The sequence below is a fragment of the Sciurus vulgaris genome (genome assembly GCF_902686455.1).
Source record: "Sciurus vulgaris genome assembly, chromosome: 3".
NCBI classification, from domain to species: domain Eukaryota; kingdom Metazoa; phylum Chordata; class Mammalia; order Rodentia; family Sciuridae; genus Sciurus; species Sciurus vulgaris.
Window position 1 is genome coordinate 114384363 of NC_136463.1, and position 23630 is coordinate 114407992.

Consider the following 23630-nt stretch of genomic DNA (forward strand, 5'->3'; position numbering starts at 1 on the left):
TGGAACTCGGAGGAGGAAGGCGGCGGTGTGGTCGCTGCCGGCGGGTCGTACCCTGTACGGTTTCAGCTCGGGAGCTGGGTAATACGCTGCGTAGCTTGGGCTTCTCCGGGGGATCCAGTCTGAGGCCAGGCCGCGGGTGGGGGAGGGGAGGCCACCAAGTGCGGGCCTGGGGACCGAGGCTGCCACCTGGCCTGATGAGGGGCAGGACCTGGGTTCGGGCACAGGCCTCCGCCGCCAGTACCCTGTCGTCCGGTGTAGGAGTTTGTGACGGGTGTAGGGTAGGATTGTGCGTCTTTCGTATGGACGCGTGGTGGGCGCGGGGAAGGGGCTGGTGCCCTACTTTGGCCCGGGGCGGCCCTCTCTTCGGCTGGTGTCCGGAGGGTCCAACCGAGCCTTGCGAGTCTGGGGTGTCGCGAGTGAGGTATTCAGCGAGCGCGGTGTTGGCGGGGAGGGTTAGGGCTTAGCCAACCCTGCCTCGAATTGAAGAGACTTTGTCAGTCCCTTGGATTCGGTGAAGAGTCCTTAATTGACAGCGCCACTTGCAGAAAATCGTGACATTTTTTGTGGTAGATCATATATTGTTCAAATTGAAGTACGTGGTGATATGTATGGAAACAGACTTGTTGGCCTAAGAAGTAAAAATATGGAAGGCGCGAGTAGTAGGATACTCTGATTTTGATGAAACTGCGTAGTGAAGATGAACGTAAACACACATCAAGATACTACAGTAATACTTTCTCCTTTGTTCAAAAGTCAATATCAGTATGGGGGGAATCTCACTGTGGGTAATAAATTCATTATGACTGCTGTCTGATACTATTAAGTGTAACATATAAAATTGAATTTAGTAGGGGCCCAATTTTTGTAGGACTTTTTAGGTACTATTCCTTTTTTATAGTTTTAAATCTCCCCATTTCTGACCAGAACTGAAAGGTACGGCCTTTGAGATGAATTTTTTATTTGAGTCAAATAGAAACCATTATGAAGGCAGGTAACTAGTGTGACTAGTTATTTTTATGAGGTAACAAATTTGTTTCAGAAATTGGGTATTTTATTTTATTGCTCTTTCAGCATTTCATGAAACAACAGTGGTACACTAGAGTCAGAAGACCTGGGTTTGAGGCTTGATTTTTGTCATAATTATTTAACCTCTTCAGGTTTCTTCAGGAACATCACAGTTAAATTCAAGGTCTACATTACAAAGGTTTTTTTAGATAAGAACTTTTAATAACTATTCTTTTAACCTAAGTGGTCATCATGCATGTTCTTGGGTTATTTTCAGTGTCATGATGGGTCAGATGTCTTTATCCAATGTAGGATCATGTGCATGCCAAGCACCCACTATACCACAAAGCTTTACTCCTAGCCCAGGGTCAGGTCTTGAATAAGAACTCCTCCTATAATAAATTCAAGTGATGTCTTTTTTTCTGCCATGTTGACAAGAGGGCTTATTTCCCCTATATGTTCTACATGAAGGTGTCAACCTGGACATAAGTCATCAATGACTATTGTAGCCAATTTTTAAGCAGCTACATATCCATCTTTCACACCTCTTCCATCTTGTATATGTTCAAGGGTTGCCCACCTTTTAATATATTTTAGCAAAGTAATTTTATAGTGCAAAATTTATCAAGTAATGTAAAACACTTTGATACTGCGTCATTTATTGTCTGACTACTAGATTAGGGCTTCTTATTACAAGAATGAGTTTGACAGTGCTTCTCTCCACAGCTCACAGTTTAGACATCAGACTAATATATAAAGAACTATTATTATTGTCTTAGTGTACTTTGTAGTACTGTGGTAGCGTAAAGCAGGGGTGCTTAATCTTGGGGGGAAATTTTACAGGAAGTATTACTTGAACTAAGATGTGAAAGATGACTAGGATTTTGATAAGAAAACTGCAAAGTCATAATAGGGTCTGTTTTTAGGGAGTGACAGTTTGCTTCCCATAGCTGAAACCTAAGTTGAATGGGAGGTTAAAGCTTGACGTGAAAAGCTTGACGTGACTTCATTGCCATATTAAAAATTTAGTGCTCTGTGTTGTGGAATAGAAAGCTGCAGTGTCCTTACAACAAATAAAAGTGATTTTTAGATTCTTTGCTGATACATTTTTCTGTGACCACAGATAGTTAAGTACTATAAATAAATTTTTTTTAAAAATGAGAAAAAGTGAAATGCATAGGTTTGCATCAAACTCATTTCTAAACAAATTAAACCCAGTGTACCTTTTAACAGCTAAATAACACATGATTAAAATGAAAATGGAAAAGATTTTTGACTTCTTACCAAGATTACTTGAATTCACTAAAGCACAATTTCATTGTAGGGAATTAATTTGTATAATCACAAATAATTATTTCACAGAAACTTTAGTAAAGTTGCTTATTGTAAGATGAACCCAAAAAGGGTGGGTGTAGGGGAGAAAATGACTTTATAATTGGAGAGTTGGCTGAGTTTGGTTTTCACTGATCTTCATTTCTAATTTTTCTGCTCTGATATGAACTTATTGCCGTCAAAGCAGGTTTTTCTTGTTCTCAAATATATTTCTCTGCGACTGTACCGGTTAAACTAGATAAGTTAACACCTGGTTTTAAAATCACCTATTACTCTACACCGTTTTTGTCAACAGCTTTAAAAGAAGGCAAAATTTGAACCTTAAAAGCTAGTTATCATGTGTTTCTCGCTTTGCAGAAAGAACCCTAAAATGGTTTCCACTTACTGAATGAAGGTTGAAACTTGACACCTACAGAGTAAATTCACTTCAAGAACAGGTTATCTTTTAAAGACAACATCATAGTTGTATTTCCCCTGGGGATTTTGAAACTTTTACCTGATTTTTTTTTTTTAAGATTTGGGCATATTTTATGCCTTATATTTTATCAGCTAAAAATCAGATTTTATTTATTTTTTATTTTTTTTTTTTGTTTTAGTTTTGTGGACCTTTATTTTATTCATTATTATATGTGGTGCTGAGAATCAAACCCAGTGCTTCACACATGCCAGGTAAGTGCTTTCTACCACTGAGCCACAACCCCAGCCCCAGATTGTTTTTTAAGGACCCCCAAAATCCTATGCTTTCAAATTGCTTTCCCTCATTTGGCCAATGTTAGTTTCCGTGTCTCCCTGTTCACTGGGATCGGTAAAATACTAGGATATTTCTCATTAACCCCCCCCCCCCCAAAAAAGTTTTCTCCAAGATTTTTTTTTTTTAACAGAAGGATAAGCAAGTATAGATAAATAATGGAATTGTAACTCTTCTGGAAGAATCTCAGTATTGAAACAAATTAATGTTTTGTGTGAAACTCTGGCCTTTGTGCCACAAGTTTATCATATAGTAGTATTGTGGTCTTGGTAATTCATTAACAAACCTCCCTTGATATTTAAGATAGATTTTGAGTCACAGCTAGTTCAACCAGTAGAATCAGGTTTTTCATAGAGACTGGGCACATCAAGTTATGGTATAGTAATAGGAAGGTAAAAGTTAAACTATTAGGAAGCTTTTGTGCTGTTGATGCATAACAAACCACCTTAAAACCTAATGAATTAAAACAACTGTTTACTGTGTTTTTTACAGTTCTGTGTGCCTATTGGTCAGGTCTGGTTTTGTCTGGGTTCACTCATATACCAGCATTCAGTTGGAAAGTTTCCCCGGCTGGGAGGTCCAAGATGTTGTTATTCATATGTCCGGCAGTTGGTGTTGGTTGACATCTAGGCCTTGCTCCATGTGATCTTTTATGACATGGATGTCTCAGGATAACATCCCAAGAGTAAAAATGGTAGCAATAAAACTTCTCACAACATTTTCAAATTATTTAATAGTATTCACATTACATTGTCTTGATTACAGTGTCTCACAAGGCTAGTTCACATTCAGGGAGATGGGAAAATAAAGACTGCCTTGTCCAGGGCAACCATCAGGGTTGCATTGGCAAAGGTGTTTACTATTATGGTGGAGGGATTTTTTTAGCCATATTTTATGATTTATGGTTACACCATAAATGGTTACACCATTTTAAGGTTAGGGTTTTTGTTTTTTTTCCCTAGGGACTGAACCCAGGGGCACTTAACCGCTGAGCCCATATCCCTACTACTTTTTATTTTTTGAGACAAGGTCTGCCTGAGTTGCTTAGGGCCTTGCTAAATTGCTAAGGCTGGCTTTGAACTTGAGATCCTCCTGCCTTGGCTTCCTGAGTCCCTGGAACTATAGGCATGTGTCACCAACACCCAACAAGACTAGGCATTTATGTAATAAATGGGATTGCTTTAAAATAATATAGGGGGATAGTAAAGTAGACAAGATTGTTCAAGTGTTGATAATTGTTGAAGACTATTGATTGGTATGTGAAAATTCATTAGTTAAGTCATACCCCGGTAATCTAAACCCCACTTCATTAAGTGATTTTAATCTTAGCTCTCATTTGGTCTTTATTAGAACAAAACTAATTTTGATATTTGTGACTTTATGGCGTTTAGATGCCAAGACTGTAAGCCCACAGTTTAAAGACAAAATTATTCTCCTTTTAATACTTTAGAGAGATTTTACTTACTTATTTATTTATATATTCATTTTTGGTATTGGGGATTTAACCCAGAGGATTTTACCACTGAGCTACACTTCTAGCCCTTTTTATTTGAAACAGGGTCTCACTAAGTTGCTCAGGCCTTGCTGAGTTGCTGGGTCTGGTCCTTGAACTTGCAATCCTCCTGTCCTCAGCCTCCTGAGCTGCTGGGATTTTAGGTGTGTGCCCCAGGATCCAGCAAAAAAATGTTTTTGTTTTTTCTTTTATAAGTAACTATTTTTCTTAATTAACAAAGTAAGACAATTACATTAATGAAATTTTGGATGCCAAGTATGAAGAAAACAAAACATACCAATAATGCTGTCACACAGAGATACTGCAAATGTGAATAAAATGGCTGCAATTTCCAGTTTTTAAATGCATATAATTATATATGTAAGCTCTTGGAAGTTTCTTTCCTTGCAGTGACTATGCTGTACATAAATCTGAATGCTTTAAAAGGTCTTTTTATAATGTATTAAAGACAAATTTGAAATAGTGAAAAAGTTAACAATTTCTAAGTCGTTAATATGAAATTCTTAACATTGATGGTATTCCATAATAAACTAGTAATTGCAAAGCAAATGCTGTTTGTCAGCAGAGCACACATTTTACCTATGAAATAGGTGAGGAAATGAAGCATTAGAGTAAACCTAGAGTTATACCAAGTAAGTGGCCTACTTCAAAATTTGCACTCTTAACTATCATATGCTCATATGCTAAAAGTTAGGCAGTTTCTGTTGTACTTCCTGCCAAGCCTCCGTTTCCTATTTTGGAAAAAAATGGGAAATGGATTTTTATTAATGCAATAAATACATTTTTATTAATGAATACATTAAAATATAGGCAAAGACTTAGGAATTAGCATTTGTTAATATGGATAAGTTTGGGGGTTTGATTTTTCTTTTTGTAAAGTTGGTTATTTGGTTTGTGACTTTGACAGCTGAAGAAAAACCATGAGTATAGTAATGGAACAACAGTGATCTTAGAGTGATGAAAGAAGATACTTAAGAAAAGCCTTTGTAAGCTGAAGCAAAGAAAAACTTTTGGGCAATTGCCCTGCTCTTGCTCTCCTTTTAGGAATTCACAGCTTTCCAAATTTTGTAAACTAAAAAATCCAAGCCCTACATGATAAGGAACATTTGGTAGTGCTCAGAGAAAGCTGTACTTGTAGGGTAGGGTAGTAGGTGAAGTTTTGTTCCAAGTATTTTCCTACACTGAAGTTTTTGTTTCCTTTTTCATAGACCCTTAGTTTTACTAATTAGAGAATGACTTGGGAGAAGGGAGTGCTAAGGCTTACCAGATAGAAGGCATAGTACAAGCAAAAGGTAAAGAGGTAGCATATATGTGCCTGGAAATAAGTAAATAGATCAGTATGATTTAAATCTATCAGCCCACTGCTCTGCCACGTTTTCAAACTTTACTTCCAGCATCCTCTGGATTTCTGGCTCTCAGATAGCTCATTCTTTAAAACTAGCTTGTTTCTACTCCCAACCCCCTGGGGGAAAAAAAAGGAAAACATTAAAACGTTTGTTCTTTATCAGTATTTTAAATAGTTACTTCCCTTTCCCCCTAGTTAAAATTCTTTTCTTCTTTAGATGTACAAATTGAATCTGTCTTCTATCCATTTCCACTACTTGGAGCCCTCACATATTTGTATTAGAACCAGTGTTTCTCTTCCTATAAATTGACCAGGATACCAGTTTAGTTTTGGGGTTTTTTGTTTTATTTGTTTTTTAGTTTACCCTGTTTCAGAATGCTTAGTAGGTCCCTTTAGCCTATGGCAATATTTTGTTCTTTATGGTTCTATTAAGGCAGTAAAATTAATTATTGAGTTAGTTTTAGTATTGCAAAAAAATGCAGCAAGTTATATATGAATATATTCTTGAGGGTAGACCAGAACTGGATAATGCTTTGTTGGCATCCTAATTGTTTCTTTTTTGAATGCTGTAGTTGTTTGTCAGAAACATAATTTTTGAAGTCATTAAGGGAGAAAAATAATACCCAAAGCACTGGTGGTAGAGAGCTTCAGAGTCATTACCTTATTAAATTACTGTTGAGCAGAGGGAACAAGCACCTTTACAATTTGGATATAATCTACTTTCTGCATTTATTAGCATCCGTTTCCTGTGCCCTCTTCTGTGCTTTGAATCGCACCCCTTACAGGTATATTGTTTTCTATTTTTAGTTCTTAATCATGCTTTTAGCATTTTTATGCCATCTTGTTTTTCTAGTTTGTTATCAGAGGTCTGCTCAAATGTTACTGCTTCTGAAATCTTCCATCTTGTTGGAACTTTTGACTCCCCATTCAGTGTTTCCATAACATTGAAGGTTTTTTGTTTGTATTTAGTAAAGTGGTGGTTCAGCAGTCTGGTAGGAGTTATTTAAGTGTGAATTGCTAATTATTCTGGTTGGTATTTCTTGGGCTTCCTGACCTTTCATCAGTTTCAGCCAGTATTCCTTCAAACATTTTTTCTGCTGAAGCCTCCTTTCCTTTTGTCACTCCAGTTACATGTACAGTAGACCATCATTCTCTCGTCTTAAACTCTCTCTTCTGTATTTGCCATTGTCCTGTCTGTACTTCATTCTAAACAGTAGACTTAACAGTAGGGGTATCTTTGATCTGGTTCTCTTGGCTGTTTTATCTCTTGATTTTTATTTTTCCTTACATTTTTGTGTGTCTTAAAATTTTTTTGTTGACTAACAAATACTATAAATGAAAGAATAGAAACTGAGAAATAATATTTATGCCTTGATTAAGGTATGCTCTCCTTTTGCTTAGGCATTGTATGATGGGTTGAGTTGGTTTAGTCTGTAGGTAAGCTGTGTCTGAACTTATTAGTGCTTTATTTGCCTTCAGTGTACTCCAGTAAGATTGCCACTGCTCATTGCTTACTGTGAGACCTAGAATCCTGGATGATGTTTTTTTCAGGATGATATAACCCTCAAGGCTATCTGCAGGCCATACCCCACAGAGAGGTCTCTCAAGGGTTGTTGTACCTTCCTGGTCAGTAGACTGTTTTTGGTTCATATTTGAAGCAGAGCTGTGGTGGTGGTGGTGGTGGTGGTAGAGGCAGGGGTTCTTAATTTTATTGATTTTTGTCCAGTCTTGGGAGGCTCTGTGTTCTGATCCCCAGGTGGGATTTGCCAGCATTTCTGCCCTTCTTCCTGCCTTTTTATTTATTCTAGAGTCTAGGGTATAGGCAGTTTGTGCCTTCCCCTTTCCCGTGGCAGCTTATCTCTGCCTGTATCAGTGGTAGACCTTGGGCAGGTTGGTTTTGTAGCTTCTCCCTAGAGGCCACAGACCTGCCTTGTATCAGTACAGAGTTCTTGTAGTAACTGGTTTTCTTAACCTTATAGCAGTAGCTTTCAAAGCCTTGAACTTACTCAGGATATGAAACACGAGATGGGTTCTTCTCCAGGTTCTTAAATGTAGCCAGGTCCTTTGTGGTTAAGCTGCAGAGAGGGAGACTTTGCAGATCTTCTGCCTGCCCCCATTCTTTCTTGTGAGCATTAAGTGAGGGCCTGTAGAAAAAAACTCTCCTTATATTGGTTCAAGAGTTTCTTAACTGTCTCATTAAGAAATCTTTGGGGGCAAGGGTTGTGGTCCAGTTCATTCTCATTATGTTAGAGATGTTTTCTCTTTGACGTTATATAATGCATAGTTGAATCACTTCCCCCAATTTTGTTAGGTAAGTATACAAGATGAGAAATAGGGGAGAATAGTAAATTTAATATCCACATAATGGTTGCCTTTATTTACTAATAAATATTATGACACTGTGAAAATTCATTGCCCATTCCAACTTTCTGTTCTTTTGAACAACATCCAATTGAGATTTATACATTGCATTTGTTTTGTATCTTCAGTCTCAAACTCAGCATACTTACGTATTGTGTGTGTGTGTATGTGGAAGACTTGGACTTTTTGAAGACTTGAGACCAGTTATCTTATGAAATGTCCTCCATTTTGGATGTCTTGTCTTTGTGTTGTCATTTATTTTAATTTTGGTTATTTTATATATATAATATATATTTCACTTATTTTTTTTTGTCCTCTATTAGTAGTGTTCACTTTGAATTTTCCTGTTCCCTGCACATATTTTCAAGCTTCTCTTATTAAATGTAAATCCAGTTATATCTGCCTAAATACTTAATTTGGCACTTAGGCTACTTTTTCTCCCTGTGTGTCTCAATGACATTGTACATAGTGCCTTATTTCAGCATTTACTTAGTCATTCCCTGCTTCTTACTCTTGAAAAATAGTTTGTAGAAATATTTGAAACCTACCATAAAGGCATAGTCCTTCAGCAAATTTGTTGGTAGATTACTAGTTTGGGATTATCTTAAGCCAAATTCAGGTTTGAACTTCCATTTATATAGCAAAGTAACATCAATCTTGTATGCAAATCAGCACAAGAGTTGGTTATTATTGGAATAACTCTTAGTCGGAGGTTGTGGTCCTCTGGAGTCCACTTGCTGTGAGTTAGAGGCCTGTTGAATTTCTTACCTGTTTGTCCTGAGCTTTGACATCCTTCCATGGGACTGGCAAAATGAACATTTAAATCTGGGGCTTCATAAATGCCTTCAGGACAAAAATTGTTCTTGTACGTTCTTATCTATTTGGATTCCCTTTTGCCTTCATTATTGACCTAGTAATTTGTGTGTGTGTGTGTGTGTGTGTGTGTGTGTGTGTGTGTGTGTGTGTGAAGGAGAGATACTGGGAATTGAACTCAAGTGTGCTCAGCCACTGAGCTATATCCTCCAACTCTTTTTTTGCTTTTAGACAGGGTTTTGCTAAATTTCCCAAACTTGTGATCCTCCTGCCTCAACCTCCAATTCACTGGAATTAATAGGCATGTACCACTGTGCCCAACTTGACCAAATTATTCTTTCTTTTCGTCACTTTATTGCTTTTGAGAAAGTTCTTTATTGTTATCTAGTATTTTTCATTGTTTTAAGAAAGGATTGGTTTGAATGATCTGCCATCGTCAAGAACTGACAGTCTGTCTCAATAGCATTTTGTATATCTCTATTAGTCTTTTGTTGTATCATGTTTGTTTGTTTCATATGCTGCTCCCACCTATGAAATACAATTTCATATCATAAATCTTTATTATTACATTCCTAGAGTTGAGCAGCAAAACTCAGTACTGTTAGGTACTCAGTAACTAACTTAGAAGTTGAACTGAAGCTAGGATTTTTTAAGATGCCAATTGGAAATTAAATAGAAAAGGTAGATTGGTGTTCTGGGCTAAAGAATTTGAACTGAAGTCTGTTTGGTACTACTATGATTGGTAAAAATTACTGGGTAATTTTTAAAGAAGAGAGATTTATTTTTTTACAGTTCTGGAGACTGGGAAGTTCAAGGTTCAGGGGCTACATCTGGTTAGAACCTTTTTGCTGCATCTTCTTATAAAAGCAGAAGGGCAAGAGCAATGGATTGAACTGTCTCAAGCCTTCTTGTAATCAGCATTAACCTACTCATGAAGGTGGAGTCCTCAAGATCTAAACCTCTCAGGCCCCACCTCTCAACATTGTAGAATTGGGGAGTAAGTTTGCAGCATATTCTTTTGGGGGGATACATTCAAACCATAGCAGACTTCCATTTTAAGATGATGGAAAGCAAATAAAATTTGCTTGGGAAATACTGCTGTTACTACTTGGATGAAATACAAAAGAAAGTATGTGTTTGTGCATTCCGCTTTAGACATAGCCTAGTATAGGATATATTAGGATGTTTGTTTATCCTGTTATCCATGTAAAATCTTGTGTGATGAAATGGTCTAGGCTTGATACCAGGCCTAGGATAAGTTTGTGAGGTAAAGGTTCTTTAGGTGCAGTTAACATGTGATATTACTTGTTGAGTTGCAAGTAATATCAAGCACAGAACTAATTTCAGAATTCTGCATGTTGGTTAATGATGCAGAATTCCACTTGGCTTTTACCTAGACTCAGAGAAAGTTTAAGGCAAGATAATTTCTACAGAATAGATGCAAATAGATTCAATGCTGTTTATGATTAGAAATTTGTCTATGTATCCTTTGGTGTAGTATTCAACAGGCCACAAAAACATGAACTTGTTTTAAAGAGCTCTGCAGAGCTTTCTAGGATGCTGAATGAAATTACCTGCAAAAAATTAGTCTTTTTAGTAATTAAAGCAAACTACTGGGTGTGGTGGTACATGCCTGTAATCCCAGTAATTTGGGAGGCTGGCTAAAGCAGGAGGATGGAAAATTCAAGGCCGTCAGCAACTTAATGAGACTCTGTCTCAAAATGAGAAAGAGCTGGTTTTGTGGCTTAGTGGTTAAGCACCCCTGGGTTCAATCCCCAGTACCAATAAATTAACAAATCAGCAAACTACATTTGTAAGATGGACACACTATATAAATTGTGAAATTGGAACAAATGCCACTCTTATTGCTTATGTCATGCACTATAAAAATGCCTTAAGGTGAAGGAAATTTATTTTGTCGTGCTGGGGCTCAAACTCAGAGTTTCAAATATCGATCACGAGGTTTTTGTGGCTTTGCAACTCATAGCTATCTTTATGCATTTGAAGCATGTTCTAGAAACTGGAAAGTGTGGCCTCTTGTATTTGTTACTCCCCTTGCTGAGTCATAGACTTGTTCCTGAGGGACATAAGCATAGAATTCCAGTGAACCTATCATGCTGGGAGTTGGGAGTTCAGTGAGACTCAAAGCAAGTACAGGTTAGGTGTGTTAAAGAAGCTGCATAACAATCAGGTGTGCTATATGCAAATTGAGTGGTGAGATATGGTGGAGAGGCACGTAGCCTCTCCTACTGAAGCTCAGATTCCATTGTTTGTCACTTGTAAAACACAAATTCTAAGATAAAATCATAAAGAATTTCAGGATGTTGGGCAGCAGAAATTTTAGTCAAGTACAAGGCGCACCTCTGAAACCACCAGTGGTGATAAATTTTTATCTTGTCACCAAACACAAGGGAGATCTTGACTCTCCAACTCTGGGATCAAATCTGAATTTAAAGCTACATTATATAATAACAGAAGGAAACTTAAGAGATCATTGTGTTGAAAGATTGTACATATGAATGTTTTTTAATTTCTTTTAGTTGTCAGTGAATCTTTTAATTTTATTTATTTATATGTGGTGCTGAGTATTGAACTCAGTGCCTCACACATACCCAGCAAGCACTCTACCACTGAGCCACAACTCCAGCCCCTGAATTTTGTGCTGTGCAGTACTCAAATATTTATTAAAAATATTACATTTGAAATATCTTCCTTTACTATGGTTTCCTCTTTATTCTTCCTTATACCTTTTCTTTATAGTGCTTATAACTATTTAAATTGTGTAATTATTTTTGTAGTTTGTTTTTCACAGGACTACAATTCTTTGTAGATACCATATAATATTTTCAGTGGGACTCCCCCCACCCTCATCCTCTTGTGTAGTATTAGTTAACATTCCTAGCACATAGTAAACATCAAAAAAAAAAAAAAAAACTGTTAAATGAAATCAGCAAACTAAAAAAAATTGCCCTCGTCTGTGAGTCTAACCTCGTTAAGTGGTCTGGTAGAAATTTTTCAAGGACTGCACATTAATATTTATTATATTTTTGTGCTTTTGACCTACAACTTACGCAAACCAAATTATATAAGTTTTCGTTATAACAACCTACATTGTCAAATTCAATCAGTTTTTATGTAGAGGAGTTGCCAAAAATAGTTTCATGTGGTATCAATTAAATCTCTCAGAGGACTCTGCCTCTTTGCCTCCTCCCAAGGGATTTGTTTGAGCAGATTTCCTACTAGGTTAGTTTTCTTCTGCAAGTAGAACTGGGTATAAATATTGTTAATGGGCCTAATTAAGAGCCATTATTGTTTTAAAAGCAACTGTAGACATTTTCCTTTCAAAAGCATTTTGTCTCCCTGTTTAAATCCTCAGATCACAAATAGTCTTTTGTTTTAGTATTTTCATAGCCCTCTTATTAAAATAATGTCTACTCCTTGTTAAATTGTGGACTTTTTCTTTCTTGTAGGCTTTTGAATGTCAGTATTTAACCATGAATATTCTTTCTCCTAATATGTGCCTTCTTTAAATTTCCAAAATTCATCTCTCTTTAAAATGATTTTGTATGGCCTTATCAATATGCACATAACTTATAAAAAAAATTGATGCTAGAAAAGATTTCTAAGTTAGGTGACCACATGCTTTATCTTCCAAACCAGGACACTTGTAAGAGACAAGTGTAGACACTGTTTTAATAATTATCCTGGGTAATGAACATAAATTTGGTACAGGACATAAATTGGGACTATTCTAGGCAAATGCCAAAGTATTGTCATCCTACTTATAAAGAAAATGAAAGTCCTCTGCCCCACCCTTCACCCCACCTAGTTCCACTTTCCAAAGTTTTTTTTCAATGTTTTGCTGTTTCTCCAAGAATTTATTTACCTCCATATTTGCACATGATATGTTTATACTGTTATTTCATGGTTCTTAAATAATTTTAAATTATACTTTTTTTGTTATTTACCATTGTTCTTACTTTCCCTTCTGCCCTCCATCCCACATTGTATTTATAACAAAATCGATTTAGTAGTCTGTGTTCATATTATTATGACTGTAAATTTTTTGAGTTCAACCAATACAGTCATACCTCTGATCTTGAACAATGGCTCTATATTCTAAGATTAAAAAGTTGATTTTGCTCTCGGGTCCTCGCTTCCAAGATGACCAAAAAAAGAAGGAATAATGGTCGTGCCAAAAAGGGCCCGGCCATGTGCAGCCTATTCGTTGCACGAAGCATTGTAGACGCCGCAGCCGTTCAGGGTCATTTCCGAAGCAAGTGTTTCGACGCTTAGTACTTCCCAAAACTCTGTGTGAAGCTGCATTACTGTGTGAGTTGTGCCATTCACAGCAAGGTGGTCAGGAATCGATCTCGTGAAGCCAGGAAGGACCGAACACACCGAACACCCCCCACCCCGTTTTAGACCTGCTGATGCTGCCCCACAACCTCCACCAAAGCCTATGTAAGGAGCTGGGTCCTTAATGAGTGAAGAAAAGCTATCTTTCTGGAAAAAAATAAATGGGAATTATAATTCATATGCATGTTGAGTATATCTATAGGCTTTGTGTTTATACTACATATTCAAGTATGTGGTACCACAGTTTCATGGGGAACCTTAAGTTTTAATTCTTTCTAATTCATTCTTGGTCTTACTAATTTGCATAGCGTATGCAGCATGGAGGGTTTAAGTATATGGTGAGTGTTGAGTTAATTCCACCTGTATAAGTTTAAGTTGGCACCCTGAAATTGAGGAAGCAGCTGGGAGTTGGCATGTATGAGGCCCCTATGTTTGGTTTGATACCCAGAATCAAAGCCTGAGCTCTCAGCAATTTAGTGAACCCTGTCTCTGAATACAAAATGGGAATGTAGCTCAGTGTTGGTGTTCATGGGTTCAATCCCTATTACTGGGGTTCGGGCGTGACATGTTCATAGTCCCTAGTGGATGACTTTATTTGGAAAGTCATGATAAATAGCTTCAAACAAACTTGTGGGGAGTCAGGCATGGTAGTGCACTCCTGTAATTCCATGATTTGGAAGCTGAGGCAGGAGGGTGGCCATTTTAAAATATTAAATATGGGTTGGGGATGTAGCACAATGGTAGAGCCCTATAGTTAAATCCCTAGTACTATATACACATTTTTTGAAACTGGGTCTTGCTAAATTGTTGAGGCTGGTCTTGAACTTGGGAATTCTCCTGCCTTATCCTTCCAAGCTGCTGGGAATACGGGCATGCACCACCACACCCAGTTTACATAAAGCTTTTAAAACTAGCTGGGTGTGGTGGTGTGTATCTAATCCTAGTGACTTGGGAGACTGAAACTAGAGGATGGCAAGTTTGAGTCTAGCTTCAGGAATTCAGCAAGACCTTGTCTCAGAAAATGAAAGATGGGGTGGTAGCTAAGCAACAACCAAAGGTATCCTGAAGTGTCCCTAAGAAACAGCTGTAAACTCATGAGGTTAGGGACAATGTCTAGTTGGCCAATAACATTGTTTGACATTACAACCAGTGCTTACCATTTCTGGGTGAATAAGTAAACTCAGTCTATGGATAAGTCAAGAGATGAATGAATAATCTATGAATAAGAATGACTTGTACCATTTGAACAAAATGCCTAGAGTACTAAAGCCACACCTTCCAAAAAAATGATTCAGATTAGAGTCCAGGAATCTGTGTTTTAACAGCAATGTGACTGCTAAAATGGTCTGTAAATTATACCTTTGAGAAATATTGGGTCTTTTGTATGTATCCCCCAGCCCTGACAAGTCTTGCTTTGAACGTATTTCCTACCTAAGGCTGGAACTACAGGTACACAACACCATGCCTGGCTGTTTACTTTGAAAATACTAAGCAGTTAATCTGGAGAAAAGACTGATTTGTTTACTCTGGATGCAAATATAACATGTAAAATCATTGTGCTATTGCATGTCATGGTTGATTGGTGGTTCAAGTTCAAGGGAGAAGTTGAAAAAAAAAAAGGGGGGGGGGGGTTAGGGATGTGCCTCAGTATTAGGCACCTTGCCTACATGATGCTAGGCCCTGTGTTCTACCCCCAGAAGGGTGGGGGAGAGGCTGACAGGGTCTTGACAAGAAGGGCAAGTTCAGAAGGGTAATGGAAAGTGACTGAGTTTTCTTTTCTTTTTTTTTTTTTAGTGTAAACAAATGGGATACATGTTGTTTCTCTGTTTTGTACATGGCGTAAAGGCGTACATACCATTTGTGTAATCATAAATTTACTAGGGTAAAAAAAAAAAAATTTGATTTTTGAAAACTATCATTTGTTCCTAAGAGTCAGTGTGGTTTTTCCATTTGTACTATCTCTGCCACGTGCCAATGAAATAGTTTCCCCATGATGCAATTTTTTAAAATATTTTATGTACTTTACCATCCTCTTAAACTTTCCTTTTCGTCACTGCTTTCTAGGTTCTTTTACCTGATTATTTCATGATTACACTCCCATTTTCCTAGGACATGCCCTTCATTTAAGTTCCTATGTTGTGGGTCCTCTCACCCTCTTTTTGTGGTGCTGGGATTTTACTGGGCCTCATCCTTGATGTTCTCTACCCCTGAACTATGCCCAGAGCCCTTGTTTTGTTTTTGATTTATTGTGAGAATATGCAATTGTGTCCTGTTCTTTTCCCTCACACTTAGTTGCTAGATTGGAAGTCAAGGTAAACAAACACTTCTCACTACTATAGACAGTGTCTTGAATTTAATATTGTGAAACCATTTTTATTTACTTTAATTTTGTACAGGATCCATTTTTCCACTGGCAATTATAGGACCTTCCCTTTATTCTAGTTTGACATTTTAAAGAGGATGATGGGTTGGGGATATAGCTCAGTTGGTGGAGTGCTTGCCATGCAAGCACAAGGCCCTGGGTTCAAATCCCCCAGCACCGCAAAAAATAAATAAATAAATAAAGAGGATGGTGTTTTAATGTTGAACTTATTTTCTTGGATCTTGCTGAGTAATTTTTGTTGTTCTTTTAGATGTACTTGACAGTAGAGTGTATTTTGACATGTACATACCTGGGAGTATAACATATTCTAATTAGGATCCCATTCTTGTGGTTGTACATGATGTGGACTTTCACTGATGGTACTCCTAAATCATTGTAGAGATAATAACTTTAAATTCTGGAAAGATTCCTTTATTTTTTGATTTTTAAAAATTTAGTCATTAATTTTTAAGTTGTAGACAATTCTCTTAATTTCTACATTTTCTATTTTTTTCCTGCTTTCTGGATGTTTTCCTCAATTTTAATCAATATGTTGAATTTATTTCAGTGTATCTCATTTTAAAAGTATATCACACTTTGAATATCTACAAGGTCTTTTATAGTCTGATTGCATCTCAAGCATCCCTGTTCTTTATATGATTTTGATCTTTTGAAGAATAGTAATTGCCTCCCATCTCCCCAAATTTCTTCTCCCTGAATCATCTGCAAGCTTTTTTTTTTTTGCTTGTTTGGGTGGTGGGTTTTTGTTTTTTGTTGTTTGTTGTGTTGTTTGAACCTGTGTAATTGTTTATTTTGTTTACTTTCTCTTCCCCAAACTAGAATTATATTCATGATGGTATGGAATTTAGCACATTTTGTTCTTTGACACATCCCCAGCACCTGAAATTCTACCTACATCCTCAATAAATTCTACCTACATCATCTGCCCAATGAACAGATGAGTGGCTTTTTTAGAGAGCACTGATGTGATTTAAGGGGGAAAAAGTTGTTTTAAGGTGCACCAGCAGCACATATTGCTGGATGCGGAAGCACAGTCCATGAAAGAACCTAGATGGAAGATAAAGACAATTCCTAGGTTATAAAGCAATATGCATTGAATAGAAATGATAATTTTAGTTTCGAATCTGGATCTTTTCTCAGATTGGTTGTTGTAGTTAGCTTTTTTGCTGCCTCTTTGGTTTTTTATTGAGACTTCCCTTTTATACCCAATGATCTTGATACGTCTCTTATCCACCACAGGCACTGGAAATTGAACCCTGGGGCACTTTACCACTAAACTACATCCTTGGCCCTTTTTTTTTTTTTTTTTTTTTTTTTAAATTTTGAGGCAGGGTCTCACTACTTAGATTTTTTATCCTCCTGCTTCAGCCTCCCAAGTAGCTGGTATTACAGGAGTGTGCCACCATGCTCACCTTGATATTTATTAGAGAGAAGCACTAAACAGCTGATTAGAAATTTTTGGTATCTAGTGGACTTGACTGTGAGATAGGCTGGTCAAGTGGGAACACTCCCATTTCATTTCAAAAAATCTGTCAATGGTTGTTGTTTAATTATCCAAGAGTAGTTACCTTAGTTTCCTGACAACATTATAGAAACAGACCAAGAAAGAGACCTTGGGTCTCAAAATTTTAGTATATAACTTTTCTTTTATTACTTACACTGACCCTTGCCTGAACCCCTGCACAAATTGTGCATTGCAAGGGAGTGGGTTATCTATAATATCTTTTTTTTTCCAGTGAATACTCTGTGCTGGGGAATGGAGCTGGGGAAGAATTGGGATTCTGCTCCAAAATTTAGGTTTTAATCAGCAACTTGCTCTTTATCCCCACACATCATCCCTCCCCCCTCCTCAAATTTTTTTTATGTGATAAAATACATGTAAAATGAAATTTACCACCTTAACTATGGTTAAATATACAGTTCATTGTTTCATTAGATTCATAATAGTGTACAAACATTACCTCTGACCATCATCATATCTTTTTTCTTACATACTTAACATTTTATACTGATTAAACAGTAGCTCCCCACTCCCCTAGACCTTGACAACTTCCATTCTACTTTTTATCTTTGAGTTCACCCCTATAAATATCTCATAGACTCATAGATGGCTTATTTTATTTAATGTTTTCAAGGTTGATCTTTAATGGCATATGTCATATTCTTTCTTTTTCAAGGTCCATTACCACATTTGCTTATCCATTTATCTGTTGATAGACACTTGTAACTATCACCCTCTAATGTGAATAATACTGCTGTGAATATAGGTATACAAATATGTCCTTGAGACCTTATTCTCAGTTCTTTTGGGTATACCCATAAGTGAAATTGCTGGATCATAAGATAACTCTATTTTAAATTTTTTGAGGAGCCATCATACTGTTTTTCATTTTTATCATTTTAAAGCTTAATTCCCTTTTATGGTAGCTTCTATTTCTAAGTCTTGATCCTTTCATGAAACAAGACCAAATGCTTTGCTACCAGTTCTTACCTCTTTCTAGGTACCTACAGTTACATCCTCTCTGCTAAATTACCGTACCTCCCTTTAGATTTCCCAAATATACATTTAAATTTCTGTTTTGTTTTCTTTGGGGGGGAGGCAGGTATTGGGAATTGAACCCAGGGACACTCTACCACTGAGCTGCACCTCCAGATATCTTGTTTTTGAGATAGTATCTCACTAAGTTGCCTAGGCTGCCCTTAAACTTGCTATCCTCCTGCCTCAGCCTCCCAAGTAGCTATTTCGGGAATGTACCATCAAGCTCAACTGCATTTACATTTCTTGCTTTCCGTGTTCCTTTGCATTATTTTTTCTTTTCATGGTTAAAGCTTTCCATTCGTTTTGTGTCGTTTTATATGAACTTTAAGAGGAGTAGGCATCATTGATGCCTAAAGATAACCTGTTATGTTTACCTAGAAGTTTCTGATGAACTTTCTTTGTTCTAATGGTATCCTATAGTGTAACTTTTACTCTAGGTTTCTTCTTAGTTTCATAATTCTAATTGACACTTGGCCTGTGTTCATGTACCTTCCAGTACAGTATGAGCCTTATGTTTTGTTGATGTTTTTGCTTCACTAACCACACCTGCTTTTTTTCCCCTCAGTACTCAGGATCAAACCCTGGGTCTCACGTGTGCTAGACAAGTGCCATCCCGTTTAGTCACGTCCCCAACACTTTCACGTTTTATTTTGAGACAGGGTCTTGCTAAATTGCTCATGCAGGCCCACACATCACTTCCTGCCCCTGCCCCCTATCTTTCTGCCTCAGCCTCCCAGGGCTTGGTGTGTGCCACCATGCCCTACCATGTTCGCCCTTTTTTGGTTATTGACACCATGTTTTTAAGACAAAGATTATGGAAAAAGTAAATCTTCTGTAGTAACTTCAAGGTAGAAAGATGTGATTAATACAAACTTAGTTGATAAATCAATTCAGTTACATGCAGAAAATTATTAATAGATATTTTTAACTTAAGTGTTTTAAATTTGAATGTTTTAATAAGGTAAGTATATATATACTTGATCCAAGATATATATCTGAGAGGCAAAGTGCATCTGTTTGTATTTGCCTGAATTCTAATCTACTGTCAGAACGATGAGGGGATAAATAAGTTTTGACCTTGAAAATGGGTAACTGGGAGAAGTTAGGTTATTTTGATATCCACTTGTTTGTTTTTTGTTTTGTTTTGTTTTTGGTCCTCCTCTTTCTTCTCTCCTGAGTCTAGGCCTGCCTGGTCTCCAGAGGCCTCCTTCTAAATCTGTGTCCCAGAAAGTATTAAAAGTTTTTTTTGTTTGTTTTTGTGATATTGGAGATTAAACCCATTCCTTGCACGTTGCTGCCTAGCTATACCTCCAGCCCTTTAAAAAATTTTATTTTGAAATGATATTAGCACTTGCCCAGGCTGGCCTCCGTCATGAGATCCTCCTGCCTGACCCTCCAGAGCAGCTGGGATGATAGACCTGTGCCACCGTACACAGCAAGTTATTTTAATTTGGAAAGGTAATATCCTTATAGCAGTGCTGTTGGTAATGGCCCAAAACTAGAAATAATCCTTTGTCCAGCACATTAGAATAGGAAAATAATTATGTACACTCAAAAAACAGCAGAACACTTTATGAAAAATTAGTGAATTAACTACAATTATATGCAACAACTTAGAAGAGTCTCACAAGTATAATGATGAGCAAATGAAGCCAGAACCATTGTATGATTCCATTTGTGTATAGTTAAAAAATCAGGCATAGCTAATGGTAACTCTTGTTGTGGGTTGACAAACAGTGAAGAGAACAAATTATTAATCAACAGGGTGAAAGCATTCAATTACACATTCTATATAAATCACGTTTAACATTTTGTTAATTTTCTGAAGGACTTTCTTCCCTTTTTTCTAATTTTTTATATAATTAGAATCAATATCGTGTAATTTTATAGATTTTGTAGTTTTGTAGGTTGAGCTTTTCACTTAAAACATTATCACTTTCCATACTATAATAAACATTCTTTGGAAACATTCCAGGAAAACTTAGCTGTGCAATCATTTGCAAATTACTTAACCTCAGTGCCAGTTTTCTTTAAGTACGAATAATAGAATATCCCCACCCCCAGGGCTGGCTTGCACTAATAAATAACCAGAAGCTCCTTACCCCCAAGATTAGCATATGATACTCAATAGTAATTATCCGCTGTGGTTATTATTATTTGTTATAATAATTAAGAGATCCTGTCAGTGGTAAATAAAAATAAAATATATCATTCATTACAGTTTAGCTTGGTTTTGTGAGTACCAAGCATTGGTTTTATAATAACTTGAAATGATTCTAACCTAGAGAAATTTCATACTTAAACAAAGTACAGTATAAGGTAGTGTGATATCTTAATACAACTATTTACCTACTGGAAACAGAATAAAGATGTTTGTGTTTTAAACTGATGAGGGGGGGAATTGAATGGTGAATGTAGGGGCTTTCCAGGCACGTTAAAAGGCGTTAAGGGATATGAAAATAGTACAATAGGTTTGAGCATTGAACAGTAACCGTGAAGAATGGTAAGAAGGCCATGCCAAATTGATGTAGGACTTTATATGTTGAGTAAAGAGTCTAGACATTGGAAACTGTGTTTCTTAATAAGGTTTCCATGTTTGCTGCATTGTATGGACAGTTAGAAACCTTGGTTGGATCTTAAGATCTCTTGCCTTTAAGAAAAGAGATGGAGATAGTTTGCTTACTTTGTTGTATATATTTATTTTACATGGTTAGTTCTTGATTTGAGCTGATGATTTAAGGAAGATTAAAAAATAAATGCTTGCATGTTTCCAAAGGCAATTACCCCAAATTTGCATTTCACAGGAAACCTGAGGAATGGAGTCTAAACCTTCAAGGATTCCAAGAAGAATTTCTGTTCAGCCCTCCAGTTCCTAAGTGCTAGGATGATGTCTGGAAGCAGAGGAAGTAGTTTAAATGATGCCTATCACTCAAGAGACTCTTCATTTAGACTGGATTCTGAATATCAGGTAACATCTACTTTGGCATATGTGTACACAGTCATTTCCAAAAGTCTTTGAACCACATGTTGATTAATTTTTTTAAAAAGTTGCTGGATCTGATGTATCCTGTAACTGAAACATTATTATAGTACTAGCAAAGTAACTAGTGATTTTCAAACTTTTGGACTTCAGAATTGTGGATAAGAAATTATGACCTTACATAAAATATTTCCCAAAGACTTAGAAAGCTTTGTTAAAGAGCAAAACCTGAATTCTTTTCCTCTACATAGTATACTCATTCATCTAACTTTTTTCTTCATGTACCCAAAGTGGTCATGAAAAAAGGATTCTTATTAAATGTTATTTTCAAGAATACAGCTTTTAAGTATTTTGCTTTTAATGATGGGCAATTGTTTAACGATCTAGGTGGGAGTTTCTTGTCCAATGGTAGAATGTGTGATAGCCCTAGGACCTGGCTTCAATCCCCAAGATGCAAAGGGGTGGGGAATAACAGTCTGTCCTTTTATGAAGATATATGACAGCCTTTTTCATGAATTTTGGATTTTATTTTTGTAATTAATGACGTTTGCATTAAATCATTCATCCCAGTTTCCTTAAGACCAACAGCTTGTTTTTTATTTTAGTATGTTGATTTTTGAAAGGGCTTTTCAGTATTAAAATAGTTGTAATATAAAATGTGTGTAGATCTCGTAAAGCATGGTTTGTAGGTTTAATTCAGTTTATGTTGCTCATCTTTTAAATTTAAGTTCATTGCATTTTGACTGAACAGTATTAAGTAACATGTATTTTGCAAAAGTAATTTTAAGATAACAATCTAAAAAATCCATTAATGAAAAAAAATTTTTAGATGGTGTTTCTGTATTGTGTAGTATATGACGGTCTCATTTAATAAGAAAATTACTGCATAGTGTTCAGAGAAGGAATGAATTCATTTCTTTAAAATGCCCATATCTACTATCCATTTTTAATTGGAACTGTTCATTTGATTTCATTTTAAATATTGCATGATACGGGTATTTATTTTTCATTCTGTTGCTATAGAAGTATAAACCTGCCAGAAGTACAGATTCATATGTTTTGCATTCTGTAGAATGCTGTAGTGACTCATAAAAGGCAAAGTTGATTTTTCCCTGCTTATCTTTTAATAAAATTTTGACTACTCATCTTTAATTTTTTTATATAGATTATTAATGAGGAACACTGACTCTGAAACCAGTATTGAAGTCCTGTCTCATTACTTAGTGTCTGTATGAGCCTGAGGAAGTTAATGTTTTTGTTTTGTTTTCTCATCTTCTATATCATCTGATTGCCTGGTTGCTAACAGTTCAATGAATTAGTATATTGAATGAGACAAGTGCCTGGCACTTGATAAACTGTATAAATGCTAGCTATTAATGCATTTCTTATGTTGATTGGGGTTTTTTGTTTTTGGTTTTTGTTTGTTTGCTTTTTTGTTTTTGCAGGGGGGCTGGGGTGTTTTTGCACCTAGGATTAAACCTAAGGGCAGTTAACCACTGAACCACATTCCCACCCCCCCACCCCCCCTTTTTTTTTTTCTTTTTTTTTTTTTTTTTTTTTATTTGTTCCCAGCCCTTTTAAAAAATATTTAGAGACAGGGCCTTGCTGGGTTACTGAGGCTGACTTTGAACTTGCTGTCCTCCTACCTCAGCCTCTACAGAGCTGCTGGAATAACAAGTGTGTACTACATTAACCAGTAGTAGTAATCTTTATACTATTTTAGGGAGGTAAAGTTTTGAGCATATGTTTTTTAAACCTTTATTTGGTTTATTTAGTTTTATGTGGTGCTGGGATCGAACTCATTGTCTCACACTTGCTAGGCAAACACTCTTACCACTGAACCACAACCCCAGCCCCTGAGCATGTGTTTCTAAGATTTATTTATACTCTTTTTTAAAATTTTTAAACTGTTCTTTCCAGTTTGTTCTCATTGTTGCAGATTATTCCAGAAGTCATGTTTTTCATTTTGTTAAACCATTGTAGGGATATAAAAATTATTTAAATGACATTTAATTACTATAAAATGACCCCACCTAAAACACACTGGTAATGGCCTATTAATGTTGAATTCATCCTGTTCTATAAATGGTCTCAATTCTGCAATTAAAGAACATAGACTGGCAGAATGGATGAATTCATTTTGTTATAGAATTTTTAACCCCTGCTGCTAGTGATTTTGAACCCAGGGTAAGCCCTGTACCACTGAACAATACTCCCAATCCTTCTGTTCCAGAATCTTAATGTTAACAAGT

General features: G+C 36.5%; 1 protein-coding gene and 1 pseudogene across 2 annotated transcripts in view; both read left to right on the forward strand.

The window, feature by feature from the left end:
• The first annotated feature begins 13281 nt into the window (after positions 1-13281).
• On the forward strand, positions 13282-13717 carry LOC306658141 (small ribosomal subunit protein eS26-like; annotated as a pseudogene). Its single transcript has one exon. The product of its transcript is annotated as a small ribosomal subunit protein eS26-like (transcript).
• A 7497-nt stretch (positions 13718-21214) lies between these two features.
• The window catches only part of MARCHF7 (membrane associated ring-CH-type finger 7), a gene marked incomplete at its 5' end in the record, with an annotated part of 38672 nt that continues 36256 nt past the window's right edge, over positions 21215-23630 (forward strand). The window contains 2 exon segments of the mRNA XM_079131787.1: positions 21215-21266; positions 21269-21366. Of these exon segments, the coding sequence (XP_078987913.1) occupies positions 21215-21266; positions 21269-21366 (150 nt within the window).